Raw genomic sequence first — 20720 nt, forward strand, 5'->3', positions numbered from 1 at the left:
GAATTCCCCTTCCCACAAAAAATGTCAACAAACAAAAAAGGGACAGAACAGACCTATGATTGAGTACATGCAAAACTGACACAGAACAGAAATAAGCTGATCTGTCCATCTGCTGCACTCTCACTTTTTTGGCTTAAAATGTTTATTGATTTTTTTCATGTTGCTAACTATCTATTCTATACTCAAAGAATGGCGTACAACTTTTTTCCATAAACAAACAAGCCGGTTTTGGAGTCAAGACAAAACAAAAGCATCCTTATGCTGTATGTCATACTTATGTCATCATTGTGTACCCAGAAGTATAACACGGGCACTCATCACATCCCCACCTGCTTTGGTTGTCACTTTCAATAGATAGCCTTCCAAGTCGATGTGAAAGTGTGGTGTGTCGTAGGGTAGGGATATCCGTGTCCCATTCCACTTCACTGTGAGGTGCTGATGGAGGCTGATAGTGCTGCTGCCCAGCACAAGGTCTACAGATTTTGTCCAGGAGAAAGAGCGAGTCCTCCGGGCATCGTTCTTCACCAGCACCTGGAAGGGCGAGGTAGAGGAGGAGCAGTCTTTCGTCAAAACGTACTGACACGTTCCCTGAAAGTTAAATGTCCGTCCATCAAAAGTGTTGTAGTGGGGGTCTCCAAATACAGTGCAAACTCCAGGCTCTGCAGTGAGTGAGAAACAAAAGCACCATCAAGACCAATTTTTACATTTGGAAAGGCAGGGATTATATGAATATAAAGGGTCTTCTATCATTTAGGGCCACTTCATACATTATCTGTTTTATGTATGTATCTAAAAAGTAAAAATATAATTTGTAAATGAAACAAGCACATGATTGGAAAAGTGAAAGCCATACACTCATCAGAGGTGCACGATTGGTTGCCGCTCCCTTTCAAGGGTACATGCAGTGAGAAACCTGGCTTTGCTGCCATGAAATGGCTCTTAACTGACAAAATATAGTCCTGCCATGGACACACCATCTGCAGGATCCCCAGTAGGCTCTTAGGTTTACGTAAAATGATAGGTGGAAGGAGAATCCATAAATTGCATACTGCAGCTTTGGCATTCAATTCCTATGTACACTTACTCTGTCCAGTGTGGGAGTTTTTCTCCCTCTTTCATAATCCTAGCACTCACGCTCATCCAATGAAGCTGAATGGCAGAAGATGCAGGCAGAAGATGCAGGACTGACAAAATGAAATTCATCTTCACACAGTGCATAGTCAAACTAAGAAATTCTTTACCACAAGATGTGGCGATGGTCACCAATCTAGATGGCTTCAGAGGGGGATTAGACAAACTCATGGAGGATAAAGGCTCACAATGGCTACTAGTGCTGTTTGCTATATGCTGCCTCCAGGATCAGAGACCTCTGAATGCCAATACTGGGTAACAGCAGCGGGAATGAGCTCCCAACATCATGTCCTGCTTATGGGCTTCCCAAAGGCAACTGGTTGGCCACTGTTATGGGAAACGGGATGCTGGACTAAATAGGCCTCTAATCTGATCCATCAAAGCTCTTTTTATGTTCACATGGCACGCTTTATGTAAAGACATACTTTTTTCTGCTGTCTTGTAAATCAGTTCTGTTGAGTGCCCCTTTTTTCTAGTGGTTGGAAGAGGGAGAAAAATGCATCTCCCTTCACTTTCTCCACAGTATACATAATTTTATAAACTTCTATCATGTCTCCCCCTCACTTAATTATTATTCTTTAGAAGATGAGAGATATTAAAGCCACAGTCCAACTCAAAATTAAGTACATTTGATGAGCCCACTGAAATAAATGGTCTTAAACATGCTTAACTCTGCTTTAAATGCCTAGTCTCTCAAATAACTACCACCAGATTTGCTAAAGAAGATATAAAATTTTATGATGTCCCCAATGGCCTGATCATATGAACTGGAGCAGTGAAGACAATATACATAGGAAAGTCCTTGTAAATTGTCTGATACATTTACCACTGACGTATCACCATAGCTGAATTACAAATGATAACCCCAAAATCATCAAAATGAAAGCAATTCAATAAAACCTCTAACAATTCATTTAGAAAATCAATAGGAGCAGCACTGAAACCTCAACTCTCCCCAGTCTTTATTACTGTCTATTTATTTAGTATGGTTACAGAGGGCACTTGCCCTCCACCTTTTTGATGTTGCTCTGATGCTTCCTTCTGACCCCCATGTGGCCACACATTGATTCAGTCCATCATGAACAAGAATTACTGGATTACCTCCCACCTCTCTGTGTGGTATCCTATGTGGAAGCCTCAGAGTATGACTAAACCTGAAAAAATGTAGGAATCAGGAAGAAGCAGTGCTTAATTTCTAGGAAAAATAGTGATGGGTTCAAGTCTGTCTGGATACAACTACCTCTGATGAGGAGGCCCTTCCCTTTATCCCTTGTGTGTAGGGTCTCTCCACACTTACTCAAGATTGAGGGAAATGCATTTAATATATGTTCAGGAGCACTTTCATTTAAACTTACTTCAAATGTTCCAGGATTAAGCCCTGATATACAAAACAGATGTCAGGGCAGAGCTCTTATGAGTTCTGGTATAAATCAAGCCCTGTCTAGCCTTTCCTGGCAGGTCATCAGGGTCATGGTTTAGCCACAGAGCCACAACATTGCTTGCACCCCTGCATCTTGAATTAATCCAGATTTAGTGGGCAATTAGGTAAGTGTTTAGGCTTTGAGGCCAAAAATATGTTTGCTAGTAAAAGCAGATTTCAAAGGGCAAGTAGAATTCCACACAAACATGTTAGGGTCACATGGCACAACCCAAAGGATTGTATCCAACAAAGTTATCCCATTAGAGCAAGGACTGCACAACGAGACTCCCTCTGCCTCTGCATATGTTGGAGGGGTTCCCCCAGCCCTCTGGGACAAATTTCACCGGCATGTGGGGAGGAGAAATCCTGTTGTACAGGCAGACACCCTTGTGCTAACAGGATGACTTCGTTGGATACAGCACTTGGAAGTTTCACTGATTTCAATGGGAGAGAGATAATCACCTGCTTAGTTTTCTCCCATTAAAATGAATGTGACTTTCTCTGCATTCTCTGTTGCTGTCAAAATATCCTCTTTGTTCCACCATCCTCACTACATGAAATCCTTTCCCAGATTCACAAGGGCCACCCAGGCATAGGGCCAAACAGTGTACCAGCTGATTTGCAAATACACACCGTGAATGTTCCATTTCTTTCCCAATTTACTTCTTACTCAGCAGCACCCACTATCCCAAATCTAAAAATCTAAATAGATCATACAGTTTAGTTATCCTTGGACTTAGCACTCTCAGTTTAAGAGCTCATGATATGGTGAGTTGATATTCTACATTACTTAGCCATTGGAAGGAATTCCGAAGGATTTTTGGACTGTTTTCGTGGTATGTAACAACCCACATGTCACAATGCAAAAGAAAGAAATGACCATATTAGGGTGATGACCATCTTGCAGGTGGGGAGCACTGGAATTCAAGACTTGCACTATCTGTATGAAAGGAAAGAAGGGACGGAACACCCAAGCAGTCAAGTTAATTCCAAAGTGTCCAGATGTAACATACTCTTGACGCAGGGCTTGCAGTTAATTTATAGCAGCCAAGGAAAATATTATATAAACCATAACTAACAGGGATTTGGATCTTTCTTTCTGAGTAAAAATATGTCATTAAAAACAGAATGGATAGTAATTTGTTCACACATACATAACTCAATAAGACTTGGCTTTTAAAAAACAAAAATGAAACACAACGCAGCCAAAATGTGAATCAGGCTTCAGCATCAAAGCAAGACGCTGATCTTAAAGTGAAATAGTCTTGTGTATTTGGATGTTTTATTTTGCACGTCGCCCAGAGTGGTTGGATAACCAGCCAGATGGGCGACTAATAAATTCAATGAATGAATAAATAAATAAAATAAATCAAAGGAGGAGGGGCATTAAGTTGAAAGCTAGCAATATCACATGCAGAGTGGCACTGAAATAAATTCCCCATTTTATAAATAAAAAAAGAACATGCCTCTACACACATTACCAACACAATTGCTCTACTACAGGAAGCATATACTAAGGATAACTCCACACTTGGCGCATATACACTGGCATGGATATCTTACATGCTTGAACAAGCATCAATGTATACATGTCTGGAATGGTCCAGTGTCTTCAGATGCATCTATATGGTATTTAAAGATGCCTGTATATTTCCCTCAGCTTCACTGTACATATTTGCTGGGTAAAATGTGGAGCCGCCTTTAGTTGAGATGTACCAAATACAAAACCAGCACAGTAACACCACGTATGATGGTGGCCTGGCACTGTGGCAAAGTTGCATCATAGGCAGTTATGCCACTGAAAATATTTAGAACAGGGTGATGCATGTCACAAAACTGTTTACATAATAAACAAGACAGCACTAAAAATTTGATAGTATATAAAATGTACCTATTATTATTATACATAATAAACCATGGCTTCTGAAAACAAGTAAAATATGCATTTTTAGTAATCTGGGTGTAAACTTGCCCAAATCAAGCACTTTGGAGTCCCACTGGTTCAGTGTGAAAAAGGGGCATATGCCTAACTTTTCCCCATTGAAACCAATAAAACTTAAACAAACAGAATAACTCTGGATGGATCAAGTCCAGCATAAAGCTGTAAGAAAAGTATGTATGAAGTAATCATGAGGCACAAGGTTGTCAGAGACATCAGCTGCTAGACTAACACAACTGCTGTGATTTGCTAACAAGAGCACCACAAAACAATGGGGGTGAAAAAGAAAAAATATACTATCAGCTTCTAGACTATGCATTATTTTTTGTTTCTGGTAGGATCTGGTGTAGTTAGTTGTGAACTGTAAGACAAGAACCACCTGTTTTGTTTAGGATCCAACTTCCTGTTAATCCACCTTGCCTGAGGGCTTAACCTCCATAATACCTCACACCTCCTTGTTGTTATTCCAAATCCTACCACCCAAAAACCTAGCAATGGAACCATAAGTCTTCTACGGTGAGAGGCAATCCATCATTTTGGAAATACCATTTTATTTTGGTGCTCTGCCTGGCCTGCTGACTTACAATAGAAGGAGCAGGAGGGTTTCCATCATGCTCTTAGCTATAAACTCAGTGGGAAAGTCAGCTATTGTGTTCTGAACCCTTCCACTGGCATTAGAAAAGCTCATATTGATTTCAGTAGGTGCTGAGACAGAAACACACGATGGACCGTTTTATTTCTCGGTTCCTCAGATGAGTCACTTTCCCACAGCTACAAGTGCAATTTGTTCCTAATGAAGCCACTGCGCCACTTGTCATATCATTGCTGTTATTTTACGATGATGTGCCCACCGCTTGGTGGTAAAGACATATTGCCTCTGGTTTCCCACATGTTAAGGGCTCTTGTTTATATAATACACAAGGGAGCATCGTGTAACAATTTAAAGTTAATTGTTCTTAATTTAACCAAAATTACAAACCACCAAGATTTAAAACATAGTGCTTTGTAATTCAGTTAAAGTATTTCAGAAAGAGCAATTCCCACCCTCTTTGTTTAATCCTACTGACTTTCCATCTATAAATATTTTCATTATAGCCTAGGAAGACTACAAACTGCATTAAATTATGTGGAAAATCATCCAGTGAAGTTTCTCTCATTATCAGTCTGATATTTTGCAACTATTAATCGCACCTCACAATGTTTAAATCGACGGCCACAATGGATTAACTGTGATGGAAAGGAGAGCCAGGGTGAATATCTTTAGAAATATGAATCTGCTGTAATTCAAGCCATTGTCAATCATACCCTATTTCCAAGGTGGTGTCCAAGGAATTCTTCCTATTTGAATGTTTATTGGCTGCTCTCTTTTCATTTTCTCTTGTACATTCATCTGTACTCCAGTAGATTTCTCATACACCATATTTTGTTTACCAGATACCTCCATGCTGCCTTATAAATCAATTTTGGAGAGGCCTAACTTTTAGCATTTGATTTCTTTGGAGAAAGTAAACCATTCCCTTTTCCAAAATTATGCATTCACATCTTTGTAAATGAACCTGTGTCTCACTCATTTCCTCAGCAATATTTTAAAACATCAAACCCCAATTCAAGAAGTCAGAGTTATTGACTGCTAGGTCCAGACTATTTCTTAAATGCCTGGGCTGTTTATCAAAGGTTGTCTTTTGTGAGGAAGGAGATTACTTGACAACCGTCTGGCTATGATAGAAATGTGACCAAGGCATTCTGCCTCAGTGGGCTAGGCACTAATGTCCCAACAAGAGCAAACAGACTGGTCCAGGAAGAACACTGAAGGTAGCAGTTGTATGAAAGAGTTCAAAAATGCATCTTCATCCACATCATGTGATTGCTTGCATATGTGAATGGGCAATCACAGATCAGATGCAACCGACAGAACATTTGATATCACTTCATGTCATCTCAAACTCAATCGTATTCCACTGGAATTTATTTATTTATTTATTGTATTTGTATACCGCCCCATAGCCGAAGCTCTCTGGGTGGTTTACAGTAACTAAAAACATTAAAACAAATACAATTTAAAACAGATCTTATAAAAACAATTCAAACACAATTTAAAAATTAAACAGTATAAAACACATGTTAAAATGCCTGGGAGAAGAGGAAAGTCTTGACCTGGCGCCAAAAAGATACTAGTGTTGGCGCCAGGCGCACCTCGTCATTTTCTCTTACACATTCAGCTACAAGTAATCAAGTGCAGAGAAACTGAATGATGCACATCATATATGAACTTGCCCTTTGAAAAGTAATTGCATTTATCACTTCAAACCCCTGAACAAGAATTCTATAAAAGATTCCTCAGTTTCTAGAAGTCCAATTTTCACTTTACTTTTCGTACTTGCCTATTTATACTTGGGTACAAATTTGGATGTGCTCCATCAAGAGCAAAGGACATATATTTGTTGAATTTGGTACAAATCTTTAAAAAAATCTCAAAAGTGGCAGTCCAATCCTTTTCCACCTGCCATTCTTGAATAATAGTTCCTCTAAATGGAAGAAGTGCTTGCCTTGAATACTTGATTCCATGTACTTATATTTTACACTCTAGCATGCATGAAAAAAAATGTACTGTCTTCAAGTCGATTCCAACTTATGGCAACCCTGTGAATAGGGTTTTCATGAGGCTGAAAGGCAGTGACTGGCCCAAGGTCACGCAGTGAGCTTCATGGCTGTGTGGGGATTCGAACCCTGGTCTCCCAGGCTGTAGTACCTTGTTCTGTCCCAAACTGGCTTCCATGAAGGTCACACAGTGCCAGATCTTTATGCTGAAATTAACTGCTGTATCAAACAAGTAAGTCCTTATAAATGTGAATCTTATATAATTGAATGAATGTTATATTTTTGGTGGGCAAGCAAAAGAACAATGTGATTCTTGAATTTGCTATCCTTGCTTTAATAAGCAGTTTAGAAATTAGACTTCAGACATATGGGCAGATGCTTCTATTTTCATGCTCAGCAGGTAAAGCAAGTGCAAAATTATTCATACATACACAGAGAGCACTTTTCCTAAATGCTCAAAAACCTTCACACACATTATCACAATGCTCCTTACAATGAACCTATATGCTAGGCTAACATTATTATACCCATACATATGTAGATGAAGGGCTGAGGCTGAGAGAACAGGGCATGAAGCAGGGATTTCTAGGTTCATCACTCATTCTCTTAAAATACTTACAACTGATTTGGGCTAGCTTGTCTTCAGTTTTGAATACTTTTAGCAATCAGTTTTGCTGTATTACCCTAATAGAAACAGGACTGGGGATGTCCTGTCCTGTTTCCATTAGCATAACAGAAGAGTTTGTAAATAATATGGTATTATTAATGTAAACACATATCTATATCTATCTGCCTATGTGCACACACATGCACATTTCTTTAAACCCTCAGGCAGTATGTCATCTGCCTTACCATTGTAGGGTGTCGATTTTAATGCTTGAGAACCAGTTTGAATGCAAACAAGGAATGACAAAATTATCAGGACTTCTGTGAAGAAATATTGAAGGTGACAAATATGCTCTTCATCATTTATAAACAATCTAAATCCTGCCATAAAATACTTCTATTACAAAATGTAGAAGATGATATGTATGACAATCTATACCCTTTTTCTGACGAATAAATGCTTGAAAAATGTGAAGAATGAACTTACTTTCAGTGCAAATGGGACAGCATCCTTTTCGGTTGAGGATCTTTCCCTAAATGGGATAAATATAAACAATATTTAATTTTGGGGGGGAGGACATATCTGGAGCAATGGATATATTCTGCAAATACAGAAAAACTCAGAAACAAGGGAACTTGGTGCCTTCATGTCATTTTCATACGGATCCTTCCACAGCTATGTATCTATATACAGATCTATGACCAACATAAAAAAGCCCTTTCTATAATTTCCATGTCAGTTAATGCCATGCTCACAGAAATAAATATCTACTATGACTATAATACAGTGAAAGAAAAAGAAATCCCCATATTAGGGTAAACTTGATTTAGCAGTAAAAAAAAAGGAACCCCCAAATACTCAATAAGAACATAAGAACATAAGAAGAGCCTGCTGGATCAGGCCAGTGGCCCATCTAGTCCAGCATCCTGTTCTCACAGTGGCCAACCAGGTGCCTGGGGGAAGCCCGCAAGCAGGACCCGAGTGCAAGAACACTCTCCCCTCCTGAGGCTTCCGGCAACTGGTTTTCAGAAGCATGCTGCCTCTGACTAGGGTGGCCGAGCACAGCCATCATGGCTAGTAGCCATTGATAGCCCTGTCCTCCATGAATTTGTCTAATCTTCTTTTAAAGCCATCCAAGCTGGTGGCCATTACTGCATCTTGTGGGAGCAAATTCCATAGTTTAACTATGCGCTGAGTAAAGAAGTACTTCCTTTTGTCTGTCCTGAATCTTCCAACATTCAGCTTCTTTGAATGTCCACGAGTTCTAGTATTATGAGAGAGGGAGAAGAACTTTTCTCTATCCACTTTCTCAATGCCATGCATAATTTTATACACTTCTATCATGTCTCCTCTGACCCGCCTTTTCTCTAAACTAAAAAGCCCCAAATGCTGCAACCTTTCCTCGTAACAGAGTCGCTCCATCCCCTTGATCATTCTGGTTGCCCTCTTCTGAACCTTTTCCAACTCTAGAATATCCTTTTTGAGATGAGGCGACCAGAACTGTACACAGTATTCCAAATGCGGCCGCACCATAGATTTATACAACGGCATTATGATATCGGCTGTTTTACTTTCAATACCTTTCCTAATTATTGCTAGCATGGAATTTGCCTTTTTCACAGCTGCCGCACACTGGGTCGACATTTTCATCGTGCTGTCCACTACAACCCCGAGGTCTCTCTCCTGGTCGGTCACCGCCAGTTCAGACCCCATGAGCGTATATGTGAAATTAAGATTTTTTGCTCCAATATGCATAATTTTACACTTGTTTATATTGAATTGCATTTGCCATTTTTCTGCCCATTCACTCAGTTTGGAGAGGTCTTTTTGGAGCTCTTCGCAATCCCTTTTTGTTTTAACAACCCTGAACAATTTAGTGTCGTCAGCAAACTTGGCCACTTCACTGCTCACTCCTAATTCTAGGTCATTAATGAACAAGTTGAAAAGTACAGGTCCCAATACCGATCCTTGAGGGACTCCACTTTCTACAGCCCTCCATTGGGAGAACTGTCCGTTGATTCCTACTCTCTGCTTTCTGCTTCTTAACCAATTCCTTATCCACAAGAGGACCTCTCCTCTTATTCCATGACTGCTAAGCTTCCTCAGAAGCCTTTGGTGAGGTACCTTGTCAAATGCTTTTTGAAAGTCTAAGTACACTATGTCCACTGGATCACCTCGATCTATATGCTTGTTGACACTCTCAAAGAATTCTAATAGGTTACTGAGACAGGACTTTCCCTTACAGAAGCCATGCTGGCTCTGCTTCAGCAAGGCTTGTTCTTCTATGTGCTTGGTTAATCTAGCTTTAATAATACTTTCTACCAGTTTTCCAGGGACAGAAGTTAAGCTAACTGGCCTGTAATTTCCGGGATCCCCTCTGAATCCCTTTTTGAAGATTGACGTTACATTTGCCACTTTCCAGTCCTCAGACACGGAGGAGGACCCGAGGGACAAGTTACATATTTTAGTTAGCATATCAGCAATTTCACCTTTGAGTTCTTTGAGAACTCTCGGGTGGATGCCATCCGGGCCCGGTGATTTGTCAGTTTTTATATTGTCCATTAAGCTTAGAACTTCCTCTCTCGTTACCACTATTTGTCTTAGTTCCTCAGAATCCCTTCCTGCAAATGTTAGTTCAGGTTCAGGGATCTGCCCTATATCTTCCGCTGTGAAGACAGATGCAAAGAATTCATTTAGCTTCTCTGCAATCTCCTTATCGTTCTTTAGTACACCTTTGACTCCCTTATCATCCAAGGGTCCAATTGTCTCCCTAGATGGTCTCCTGCTTTGAATGTATTTATAGAATTTTTTGTTGTTGGTTTTTATGTTCTTAGCAATGTGCTCCTCAAATTCTTTTTTAGCATCCCTTATTGTCTTCTTGCATTTCTTTTGCCAGTAATAAACAGTATTAAAATTATACCATATATACCGTATACTAGGGGCATATTAGTTTTAATTTATACAGGTTTCTTTAGCATTCACCACTCATATAGTGAACAATTTGCACAGGCTTCAAGGTAACACAGGAAAAGGAAAGTACAACACCTGCATAAAGAAAAAAGGTATAGGAAAGTGGCCCCTGGGTTTTAGGCCAGATAGCCCAAACACACATTGACTCTTGGTTAGCGACGCGCTCGAATTTTGCAAAATTTGAATTTGACACCGGATTTCCTATTTATTTGCACATTTTTTGTCCTCGCAGATTGGTTTTTTTCTTAGCAGTTTTCTGAAGCTGAAGTAATTTTTTACAAAAATTCATCTAAAGATATCAATATTAATATCAATATTTTCCTCAAAATATAGGTATTATTGGTATTTCCCCTCAAAATATTAATATCAATATTGATATTTTGAGGAAACTATCAGTTTTTTAAAAAAAACTATAAAATGATATTTCTGCAGAAAAAAAGAATTGGTATTTATCAGAAATACCAAAGATTGATCCCTTCTGCAGTGATACTGGAAAGAAGTTCAACAGAGTGAAAATTGAACCAGCATAGAAATGCAGATCTCATCCCTACTCTTGGTGCTGTTCTAAAAGATGTTGCATGGCCCAAATGGTGGTGTCACCTCAAAAGAAGTAAAATTAAGAGCAACAACAACAACATTCCAGGACTTCCTCCAACTGTCACCTAGTCAGGACAGGTTGAAGGTGCCTGGAGGTCTAAGCAGCACTGCAAGCAAGTTGGCCTATAGGAGCAAGTAGAAGATAAAGAAAGCAGTCTGTTTTGGGTTGGCTTGCACACTCTTAATGCAGTGGCTTGCACTTTGGGATACCTATAGAAGAATGGTGGCAAAGGCCTGGTCAAGCTGACACAATGTGGGTGAGCAAAGCTTTTGACACCAGGAAACATTTTGCTCTGAATCTATGTGGAGTTTTGTGCACCTTAAGCTTGCAGTTCACAAAAATATAGCAAAGGGTGGAATATGCAAATTGTGTCATAAAGAAATGATGACAGGCTGAAATTTGAACTGAATACAGAAAGGTGATGCAGAGTTGGCAGCAAAAGAAGAAGTGGGGGGAGGTCAAAAGTACAATAGGGGATAGTGAAGCTGGATGGTGAGGGGTATTAGGAAAACAGTAAAGATCATGCTTTAGTTCCATTTTAGAGGGAGACTCACTCAGACACTTACAGAGATACTTCATGCAGGTATCATGCCAAATAGGTAATAGCTAAAGAAACAGCCCAAGACCACCATGGGTTCATCAGCCAATTTTTGCAACCACAGGGGATTGAACACTCTAGCATAAGGAGAGAAGGGAAGAAGGTAACAGAGGGAGAAGTAACGTGGAAGATAAGCAAGTGAGAACATAGGATGAAATTAGTTCCAATTGTGTCAGTTGAAGACAAGGTTTTGAAGAACTCCCTGGACAAGACAGCAGGACAGTTTGCTTGTTCCATTGGATAAATCTTAACCCTGGGCTGATCCAAAAAGATCCAGGCCTTGCTTCCACCTGAAAGTGTACTTTTGGTTGCAGGGGAAAAAATGAAATGGACTGCCTTCAAGTCAATTCCGACTTATAGTGACCCTATGAATAGGGTTTTCATGGTAAGCGGTATTCAGAGGTGGTTTACCATTGCTTTCCTCTGAGGCTGAGAGGCAGTGACTGGCCCAAGGTCACCCAGTGAGCTTCATGGCTGTGTTGGGATTCAAACCCTGGTCTCCCAGGTCGTACAATTTTACTTGTAACTATATCTCTGTTGTAGTTTTAGCCTTCTGTGGCAGTTGTTGTATGGAAGCCTCATGGGCATTTGCTTCACTTTGTACTAGGGATGGGATTCGTTGGCCACTGCCAGTTTGAAAGCAAAGGATGATGGTATCGATTTGAGTTTGCTCTTTGTCTGCTATCTGCTGCTTTTACTAATCTGTTTCCCCCCCTCAGAAAAAAATGTTGATATTAATATAAATATTTTTAAAGGAAATACGGATATTTTAAAGAAAATGTTGATAAATTAAAGGAAGTATTGATAAATTGAAGGAAATATTAATACAAATATCAATATTAATATGAATATTTTAGACATACATTTCTTTTTTTAAAAAATTCTGAAAATAGCCGTGGAAAATCTGATCCGCAACGACACTGAATAAGCGAATTAATGGAAAATTTGGTACCAAATTCAAATTGGGCAGAATTCTAGCACATACCTACTTTGTACTTCATAAAAACTGAGTTGTATCTTTCTACTTTTATGGTCTGGGTTTTGTGTCAGTGCTTAGTGGAAATGAACCACTTTAATTGAAGCTAGTGGCTCACTGGCTCCAGTTTGCCTATACTGGCTTTTAAAAGTATGTTTTAGACTCCAATCCAGTGAGGGGAAAGAACCTAATTCCTTTAGGAACACACTTTAGAATAAATAGGGGCCTATTGCTTGCAGCTTCAGTGTATGTTTTGAGGACAGAAGAAATTGTCCAGTGTTCCTGGCTCAGCAGACAGTCAAATGCCATTTTAATCTCATTTGAATCTGTACATTATTCCTGCATTTCAAATAAAGACAACATTCAATTCTTTATTTAATATTCTGAAGAGGCCAAACCTTTGTTACAACTTCTGGCAGGAGCACCAGTGACTAAAATTAAGAAACATGTGTTATTTGATTTTTTGGAATTCTCAGCTTACATCTTTTAAAAAAAAAGAAAATACTTTAATTAATTTCACTCAAATTAGTTACTTATGGCCAAGATTCAAAGAGCTCCTTCAAGCATGCCCAAGGGCTTGTGCAGGCCTAGTAGGATTTTTTTACTTTTTTGTCTTTATACAGCAGGCTCCTTATGCCAGAGCATAAACTCCTTTTGAAAACTACCATGGTTTTACAAGTGATTTGCCATGTAGCATAAGAAACAAAAGGCAAAAGCCCCTTTGGGCTCCTGGAACTAATTGTGCTGTTCTTTGGATCCCAGCCTAAGAGTCTAATTAAGAGGTTAAATTTTGGAAGGTCAAGGTTGGCTGGCTGATTATGCATTATGTCTAAACCAGGGAGCGTGGCTCGTTCCAACAAGCCATGATCAGGAAGCCAAGAACAACCACTGGCTACAAAATGTGGTTTGTTGAAAGCAAAACAAATCACAATCCTTCGTTTGGACAAAATATTAAGGAAGAGATCATGGCATGTTTCCTCCACACACAAGCGGAAAGCAATGAAGCAGAAGAGTGTGCAACCAGGGCAAGCTATTAACTAGGGTTTAATTGGTATGCATATGAAGCATCTGTGGCAGCAGCTTTCCAGGGTTTCGGCCAAGAGACTACTTTCCTATTAGCTATTATCTGATTCTTTCAACTGGATATGACAAGAGTTGAACCTGGAAACGTAGCAATGCCCCCCCCATAACATTTCTTTAAAAGGGCTAAATTCTTTTTTTAATTTTTATAATACTTTGTATAGATTGTCCTATAACAGAAGTCCTCTGGGCAGCTTACAAGATAACACACACCATAAAGTGTAGTAAATAAAACACAACTCTGGAGTCAAAAAGACGACTTTAAAAACAGAGAGCAGAGGAACACAGCTCCTCAGTATTAAATCAATTAAAAACATAAACCAGAACAATAAGAAATCACAGAGTAATACCACCACTTAAATTACAAAGCCTGTGGGAACAGAAACGTCTTTGCCAGGTGCTGAAAAGACACTGAAGTAGGCAGTAGGTGGACCTCCAGGAGGGCATTCCACAGCTAGCGTGCTGCTAGTGAAAAGGGCCTTTCACCCACAGCTACTGTATCTGCTATAACTCATTTGGCAGGGGCACTGAGAGAAGGGCCCCAGGTGATGACCTCAAGGAACAGATGAGGGAAGAAACAATCCTTCAGGAGTCAAGGTTGCAAGTAGAGGACTGTAAAGATTAAAACCAGCACTAAGATATGCCAGGCTCATCTCTGCCTGGAAGCTTTACTTTTGTAACCACTTGTAAGCTAGCCATCCTTCTGTTGTCCTTCTAAGTGGTGTGGACATTTTTTTTTTATCATCTGCTTGCTTCCCTGGATTTCTAATAGGATACATACAAATTCTCTGCCTCATTTGGAGGATTACCAGCTTAGCACATACTATGTCATTGTATTCACTTTTAGTGTGCTAAGCTGTGGTTATCCAGTAGTGATGAAATATCTTCTGCACATACTCAGAAGCACATCCTTCTATGTTACCATTTTATTTATTTTCCAGGGCTAAGCCCTGGTATTGAAGCCATTCATTAAACCCTGCCTTCAGAGCCAGTATGATATAGGGTGTTGGACGTGGGTTTGGGAGACCCAGGTTTAAATCACCACTCAATCATAAAGCTTGGTAACCTTGGATATTAGACTAGCCAGTCTCTCAGCCTAACCTTCCTCATAAGGCTGTTGGGAAGGCATCACCTGAGCTCCTAGAAGGAAAAGCAGATAAGAAAAAAATGAAATATAAAAGGAATGCCAAGCAGGCAAGTAGGATTTAAACAGGTCTTTAGCCCTGCCTGCCTAGTTTTGACAACATTCACAATTTGGTGCCCATGCGAGCAGCCAATGTGCTCTCATTTTGCACTGAGCTTTTGGCAAGACAAAAAAAGTTGCTTCCTTCAATATAAAGTGCCTTTTCACAGAATCATAAAATAGTAGAGTTGGAAGGGGCCTGTAAGGCCATTGAGTCCAACTTCCTGCTCAATGCAGGAATCCAGGTTAAAGCATATCCAACAGGTGGCTCTCCAATTGCCTCTGTAATGCCTGTAGTGTTGGAGAGGCCACCCCCCCCCTCGGTAACTGGCTCCATTGTTGTACTGCTCTAACATTTAGGAAGGTTTTTTTTAATGTTCAATCGAACTCTGTCTTCCTGTAACTTGAGCCCATTATTCCAAGTCCTGCTCTCTGGGACAACTGAGAAGAGATCCTGGCCCTCTTTCTGTGTAACAACCTTTCAAGTACTTGAAGAGTGCTGTCGTATCTCCCCTCTGTCTTCTCTTCTCAAGGCTAAACATGCCCAGTTCTTTCAGTCTCTCCTCACAGGGCAATAAATAAATCGCCTTCATGTTCTTTCAGTAAGAGCGCTACAACCCACCCCTCCCATAAACCTCTAGTCATTACAACCACAGAGAAATGTTTGGGCAAACTATACTAGCACAGATGTACGGATGGAAAGATCTGTCAATTCCAGTTCTCTCAGTTTCTCACTTTTCTAATATTAGATTCAGGTCTAAATATCTGCAGCAATCTGCAATTTTTATTAAAAAAAAATCCTCATGAAAATTCTCCACCATTTTAGTGCGAATTTCTCCAAATGAACACATTTTTATAGGCATTTTTGACAAAGGGACACATTTTTGCAAACCATCTGTCATCATTTCACGCCTTTGGGCATGTTATTTTCACTCATGTATACTTTTTTTATGCCCACTTTCCCCTAATATATGCATTTTTGTAAGTGTTGCTTACATCTGCATCCCAACTGCATCCCAATATTCTAATAACTGCGAATTTCGAAGGATGGCTGTGTTTCAGATCTCATATTGTTTCGGAAAGTGCGAATTTGATCAATTCTGCTTGAAATGTGAACTGAATCAAAATTCTCACCCATCCCCAGTTGCACTGGACAGTCTTACCTCAGTTTTTTGTAGAAGGGCTGCAGCCATCATCCAAGCTGGAAGTGGCAGGGATTCAAGCAAAATTAGGGTCTGCCAGCCATCCTTCTATGGCTGGTTACTTGAGCCACCATCCCAGCATGGGATTCTGTTTTTGTCTTGTAGAATAAGGAAGTCCATTATTACTAACATGTGCGGCTAGAGTTCCTTAGCACTCCCTTAGGAGTGGCCAATGAGATGCAGTTCCAATTTTGTCCATGAATATTTATAAGCAGACCTCATTTGAGATTCTATGAGTTTTGTAGGATCTTTTATTCTTCCCATCTTTTTATGAGAGTTTCAGTTTTATATCACGTTTTAACCTTTTCTTTCTTTTTATACTTCATTTTAAAAGACAAAACTAAAGAGGATTTTGTTGTTGGTGGTATTCCATTGTGCAACAGCAGCAACAGCTGTTGTTTTGTGCTTCATTTGGCACTGGAATGTGACCAGCAACTTTTCTTTTTGTTTGTTTGTAAGAATAGCAGATGTGTATAAAAAATTAGTGCTGTCTGTGTTAGGCATGGGACACACGCCTTGAATAAATCTGACGCTAAAATTCATAGGTTCAAAATGTATTCCCAGAATAAATCCATCAAAATACTGTATACAAAATAGCGTAAGTCTAGAGTTGCTGCTGAATGCAGAAGCCTACAAGCAGGATGCTGGCAGCCTGTTTGCAGACCCATATCACACATTTGACTAATCAGCCTGGGTATCCAAAATGGACCCAGGAAAAACTGAAATGGCTGAGCCTTGCAAGAGGTCTCTAGGCCCCTTCAGACATCAAGGCCCTGGGCACATGATGATGATGATGAAGAGATTCTTTCCCAAAGGAGCCCAGGGTGGCACAATGGGGCCCGCCCCCCCCACAGTTATTTTACCGAGATGTGTAACACAAATCTTGCCCTTCCCGCAGAGTCATCAAAGAAAGAAGCACAGCAGTCATGGAATTGTTTAGACCTCGGGGCTTCTGTTCATTCTGTATGCAAACTTCATAATGAACATAGCAAACTGCCTTATAACGAGTCAGCTCCTTCATCGACCTAGCACAGTAGTTTCTAAATTGACCTGCACCAGCTCTCCAGGGTTTCAGACTTGGGGCACTCCCAGCTCTACCTGGAGATTCCAGGACTTGAACTTGAAACGTTTTGTGTGCAAGTCATGTGTTGTGCCACTGAGCCATGGCCCTTCTTCACAAACATTATTGGGATGTACCAGGACCTACATATCCCTAATCGGGAATTGATTCATTATTATTCAGGGGAAAGCATTGGGGGGGGGGATACTCAGAAAAATTACTAGTTGTGCCAAGATTAGTAGACATATTAACACTCATAGTTCTTTCTCAACACTTTTAAGGGATATACCAGCAAACCTAAGAGTTAACACTGCATCATCATTCTTAATTCTCCAAGTGCTGCTTTTTATGTAGCTAAAACAGCACCACCCATGCACAAAAGGGTGATATTGTCAGGTATGGGGGAGCCCAAATGAGGGCGGAGAAGGACAGAAAACCAGAAGGGAGAGGAAGTTGAATGGAAGACAGCATGGCTGGTTGGCTGGAACACTTCACGCTGAAATATTTTGTATATTGCAGGTCCCACTTAGCAACACTACATAGCCACATTACTACCAAACAGCCTTACAATTATGCTAAGGCAAGTAATTTGTTGTTGTTGTTATGTGCCTTCAAGTTGATTTTGAGTTATGGCGACCCTATGAATCAACAACCTCCAATAGCATCTGTTATAAACTACCCTGTTCAGATCTTGTAAGTTCAGGTCTGTGGCTTCCTTTATGGAATCAATCCATCTCTTGTTTGGTCTTCCTCTTTTTCTACTCCCTTCTGTTTTCCCCACATTATTGTCTTTTCTAGTGAATCATGTCTTCTTATTATGCGTCCAAAGTCATTCATTCATTCATTTTTTTCCATTCATTCATTTATTGGCAATCACTTGTAGCAGAGTAAGATTGTCTTCCAAGATAAGGTCTTTAACAGTGGGTCCATAAGTGACCGTGGAGGCCAATTCTGGATAATAATAATAATAATAATAATAATAATAATAATTAATTTGTGTGTCGCCTATCTGGCAATTAGCCACTCTAGGCGGCGTACATTAAAATGAAATAAAATACAATAATATCAAATGGAGTCACGTTAATAACAGTAGATAAAATAAATACTGGACAGTCATCAATACATATATAAAACAATTATTTTAGCAGCATACGATAGATGACAAAATCATGGAGATTTACCCATCCCAAGGACCTCAAAGTCCTGTTGGAATAGCCACGTCTTCAGGGCCTTGCAGAATACATCTAGGGAAGGGGCATGTCGAAGATCACATGGGAGGGAGTTCCAGAGAGTGGGGGCCACCACAGAAAAGGCTCTCTCCTTAGTACCCACCAACCTAGCTGTTTTGGTTGGCGGGATTGAGAGAAAGCCTTGTGTGGCTGATCTAGTTGGGCGGCATAATTGGTGGTGGTGGAGGCGCTCTTTCAGGTAAACTGGGCCGAAACCGGACAGGGTTTTAAAGGTTAATCCCCACAGTGAGGATATGGGTTTCCAGATGGAAGATGGTCACAATGGAGATTTGTTTGACGTGCCTTCCACTTAGCTCATTTGTCCCTTTCTCCCTGTATTTGTGCTTCTTTGAAGTCCACAGCACCTTTGATAATAGCCAACCTCCATTTGGGACGTTCACGGGCCAAGACTTCCCAGTTCTTGATGTTCATCTTACATTTTTTTTAGATTTGTTTTAAGAACATCTTTAAACCTCTTTTGCTGTCCACCAATATTCTGTTTTCCATCCTTAAGTTGGTAGTAAAGTAGCTGCTTTGGAAGACGGTGATCAGGCATTTGAGCAACATAGCCAGTCCAGCAAAGTTGATGTTGAAGGATCCTTGTTTCAACACTGGTAGTCTTTGCTTCTTCCAAAGTGCTAACATTAGTCCGTCTGTCTTCCAAGTAATTTGCAGAATTTTCCGGAAGCAGCGTTGGTGGAATCTTTCAAGAAGTTGGGAGTGGCGTTTATAAAGGGTCCATGTTTCACAGGCGTACAGTAAGGTTGATAGTATAATGGCTTTGTAAATAAGCATTTTGGTCTCCCTGCAAATATCCCGATCCTCGAACATTCTATGCTTCATTCGGGAGAATGCAGCACTCGAAGAGCTCAGACGATGTTGAATTTCAGCACCGATGTCAGCTTTTACAGAAAGATAGCTGCCAAGATAGGGGCAGTGATCAACGTTCTCCAGCATCACACCATTAAGCTGGATTGATGGTGCTACAGAGGGACTAGTTCGCACCTGTTGATGAAGCACTTTGTGTTTTTTTTAATATTAAGTTGAGAGCCCAAGCTTTCCATATGCTTCTGCAAAGACATTTAGGATAGTTTGAAGATCTTTCTCTGAATGTGCGAAGACTACATTATCATCGGCATATTGAAGTTCTACGACAAAGGTTGACATTACCTTACTTTTTGCTTTCAGCCTACTGGGATTAAAAAGCTTTCCATCTGTTCGATATATGATTTCCACACCAGTAGGAAATTTCCCCTCAATGAGGTGTAGAATCATAGCAATGAAGATAGCAAATAAGCTACGGGCAATGACACATCCCTGTTTTACGCCTTATCTGACTCTGAATAGATCGCTCTGAAAGCCATTGTTATCCAGAATTGTCGCTGTCATGTTGTCATGTCGTCCAGCCTGTTTCATTACCCTTAGCTCACTGGTGTACCAATGTGCAAACAGGGCTCCACAGCTTAGAGCAGTCTTTCCCAACCAGTGTGCCTCCAGATGTTGTTGGACCACAACTCCCATCAGCCTCAGCCAGCATTAAGAACATAAGAACATAAGAAGAGCCTGCTGGATCAGGCCAGTGGCCCATCTAGTCCAGCATCCTGTTCTCACAGTGGCCAACCAGGTGCCTGGGGGAAGCCCGCAAGCAGGACCCGAGTGCAAGAACACTCTCCCCTCCTGAGGCTTCCGGCAACTGGTTTTCAGAAGCATGCTGCCTCTGACTAGGGTGGCAGAGCACAGCCATCACGGCTAGTAGCCATTGATAGCCCTGTCCTCCATGAATTTGTCTCATCTTCTTTTAAAGCCATCCAAGCTGGTGGCCATTACTGCATCTTGTGGGAGCAAATTCCATAGTTTAACTATGCGCTGAGTAAAGAAGTACTTCCTTTTGTCTGTCCTGAATCTTCCAACATTCAGCTTCTTTGAATGTCCACAAGTTCTAGTATTATGAGAGAGGGAGAAGAACTTTTCTCTATCCACTTTCTCAATGCCATGCATAATTTTATACACTTCTATCATGTCTCCTCTGACCCGCCTTTTCTCTAAACTAAAAAGCCCCAAATGCTGCAACCTTTCCTCGTAAGGGAGTCGCTCCATCCCCTTGATCATTCTGGTTGCCCTCTTCTGAA

General features: G+C 40.4%; 1 protein-coding gene across 7 annotated transcripts in view; it reads right to left on the reverse strand.

Moving 5' to 3' along the window:
- The window catches only part of BMPER (BMP binding endothelial regulator), a 284815-nt gene that overhangs the window by 99936 nt on the left and 164159 nt on the right, over window positions 1-20720 (reverse strand). For all 7 annotated transcript variants that reach the window (XM_061587155.1, XM_061587151.1, XM_061587150.1 and 4 more), the window contains 2 exons: window positions 8182-8227; window positions 330-659 (listed from right to left, as the gene is read on the reverse strand). In XM_061587155.1, the coding sequence (XP_061443139.1) occupies window positions 330-659; window positions 8182-8227 (376 nt within the window). The remainder of the gene's footprint in view (window positions 1-329; window positions 660-8181; window positions 8228-20720) is intronic.

The sequence above is a fragment of the Rhineura floridana genome, chromosome 10 (assembly GCF_030035675.1).
Source record: "Rhineura floridana isolate rRhiFlo1 chromosome 10, rRhiFlo1.hap2, whole genome shotgun sequence".
Lineage (NCBI taxonomy): Eukaryota > Metazoa > Chordata > Lepidosauria > Squamata > Rhineuridae > Rhineura > Rhineura floridana.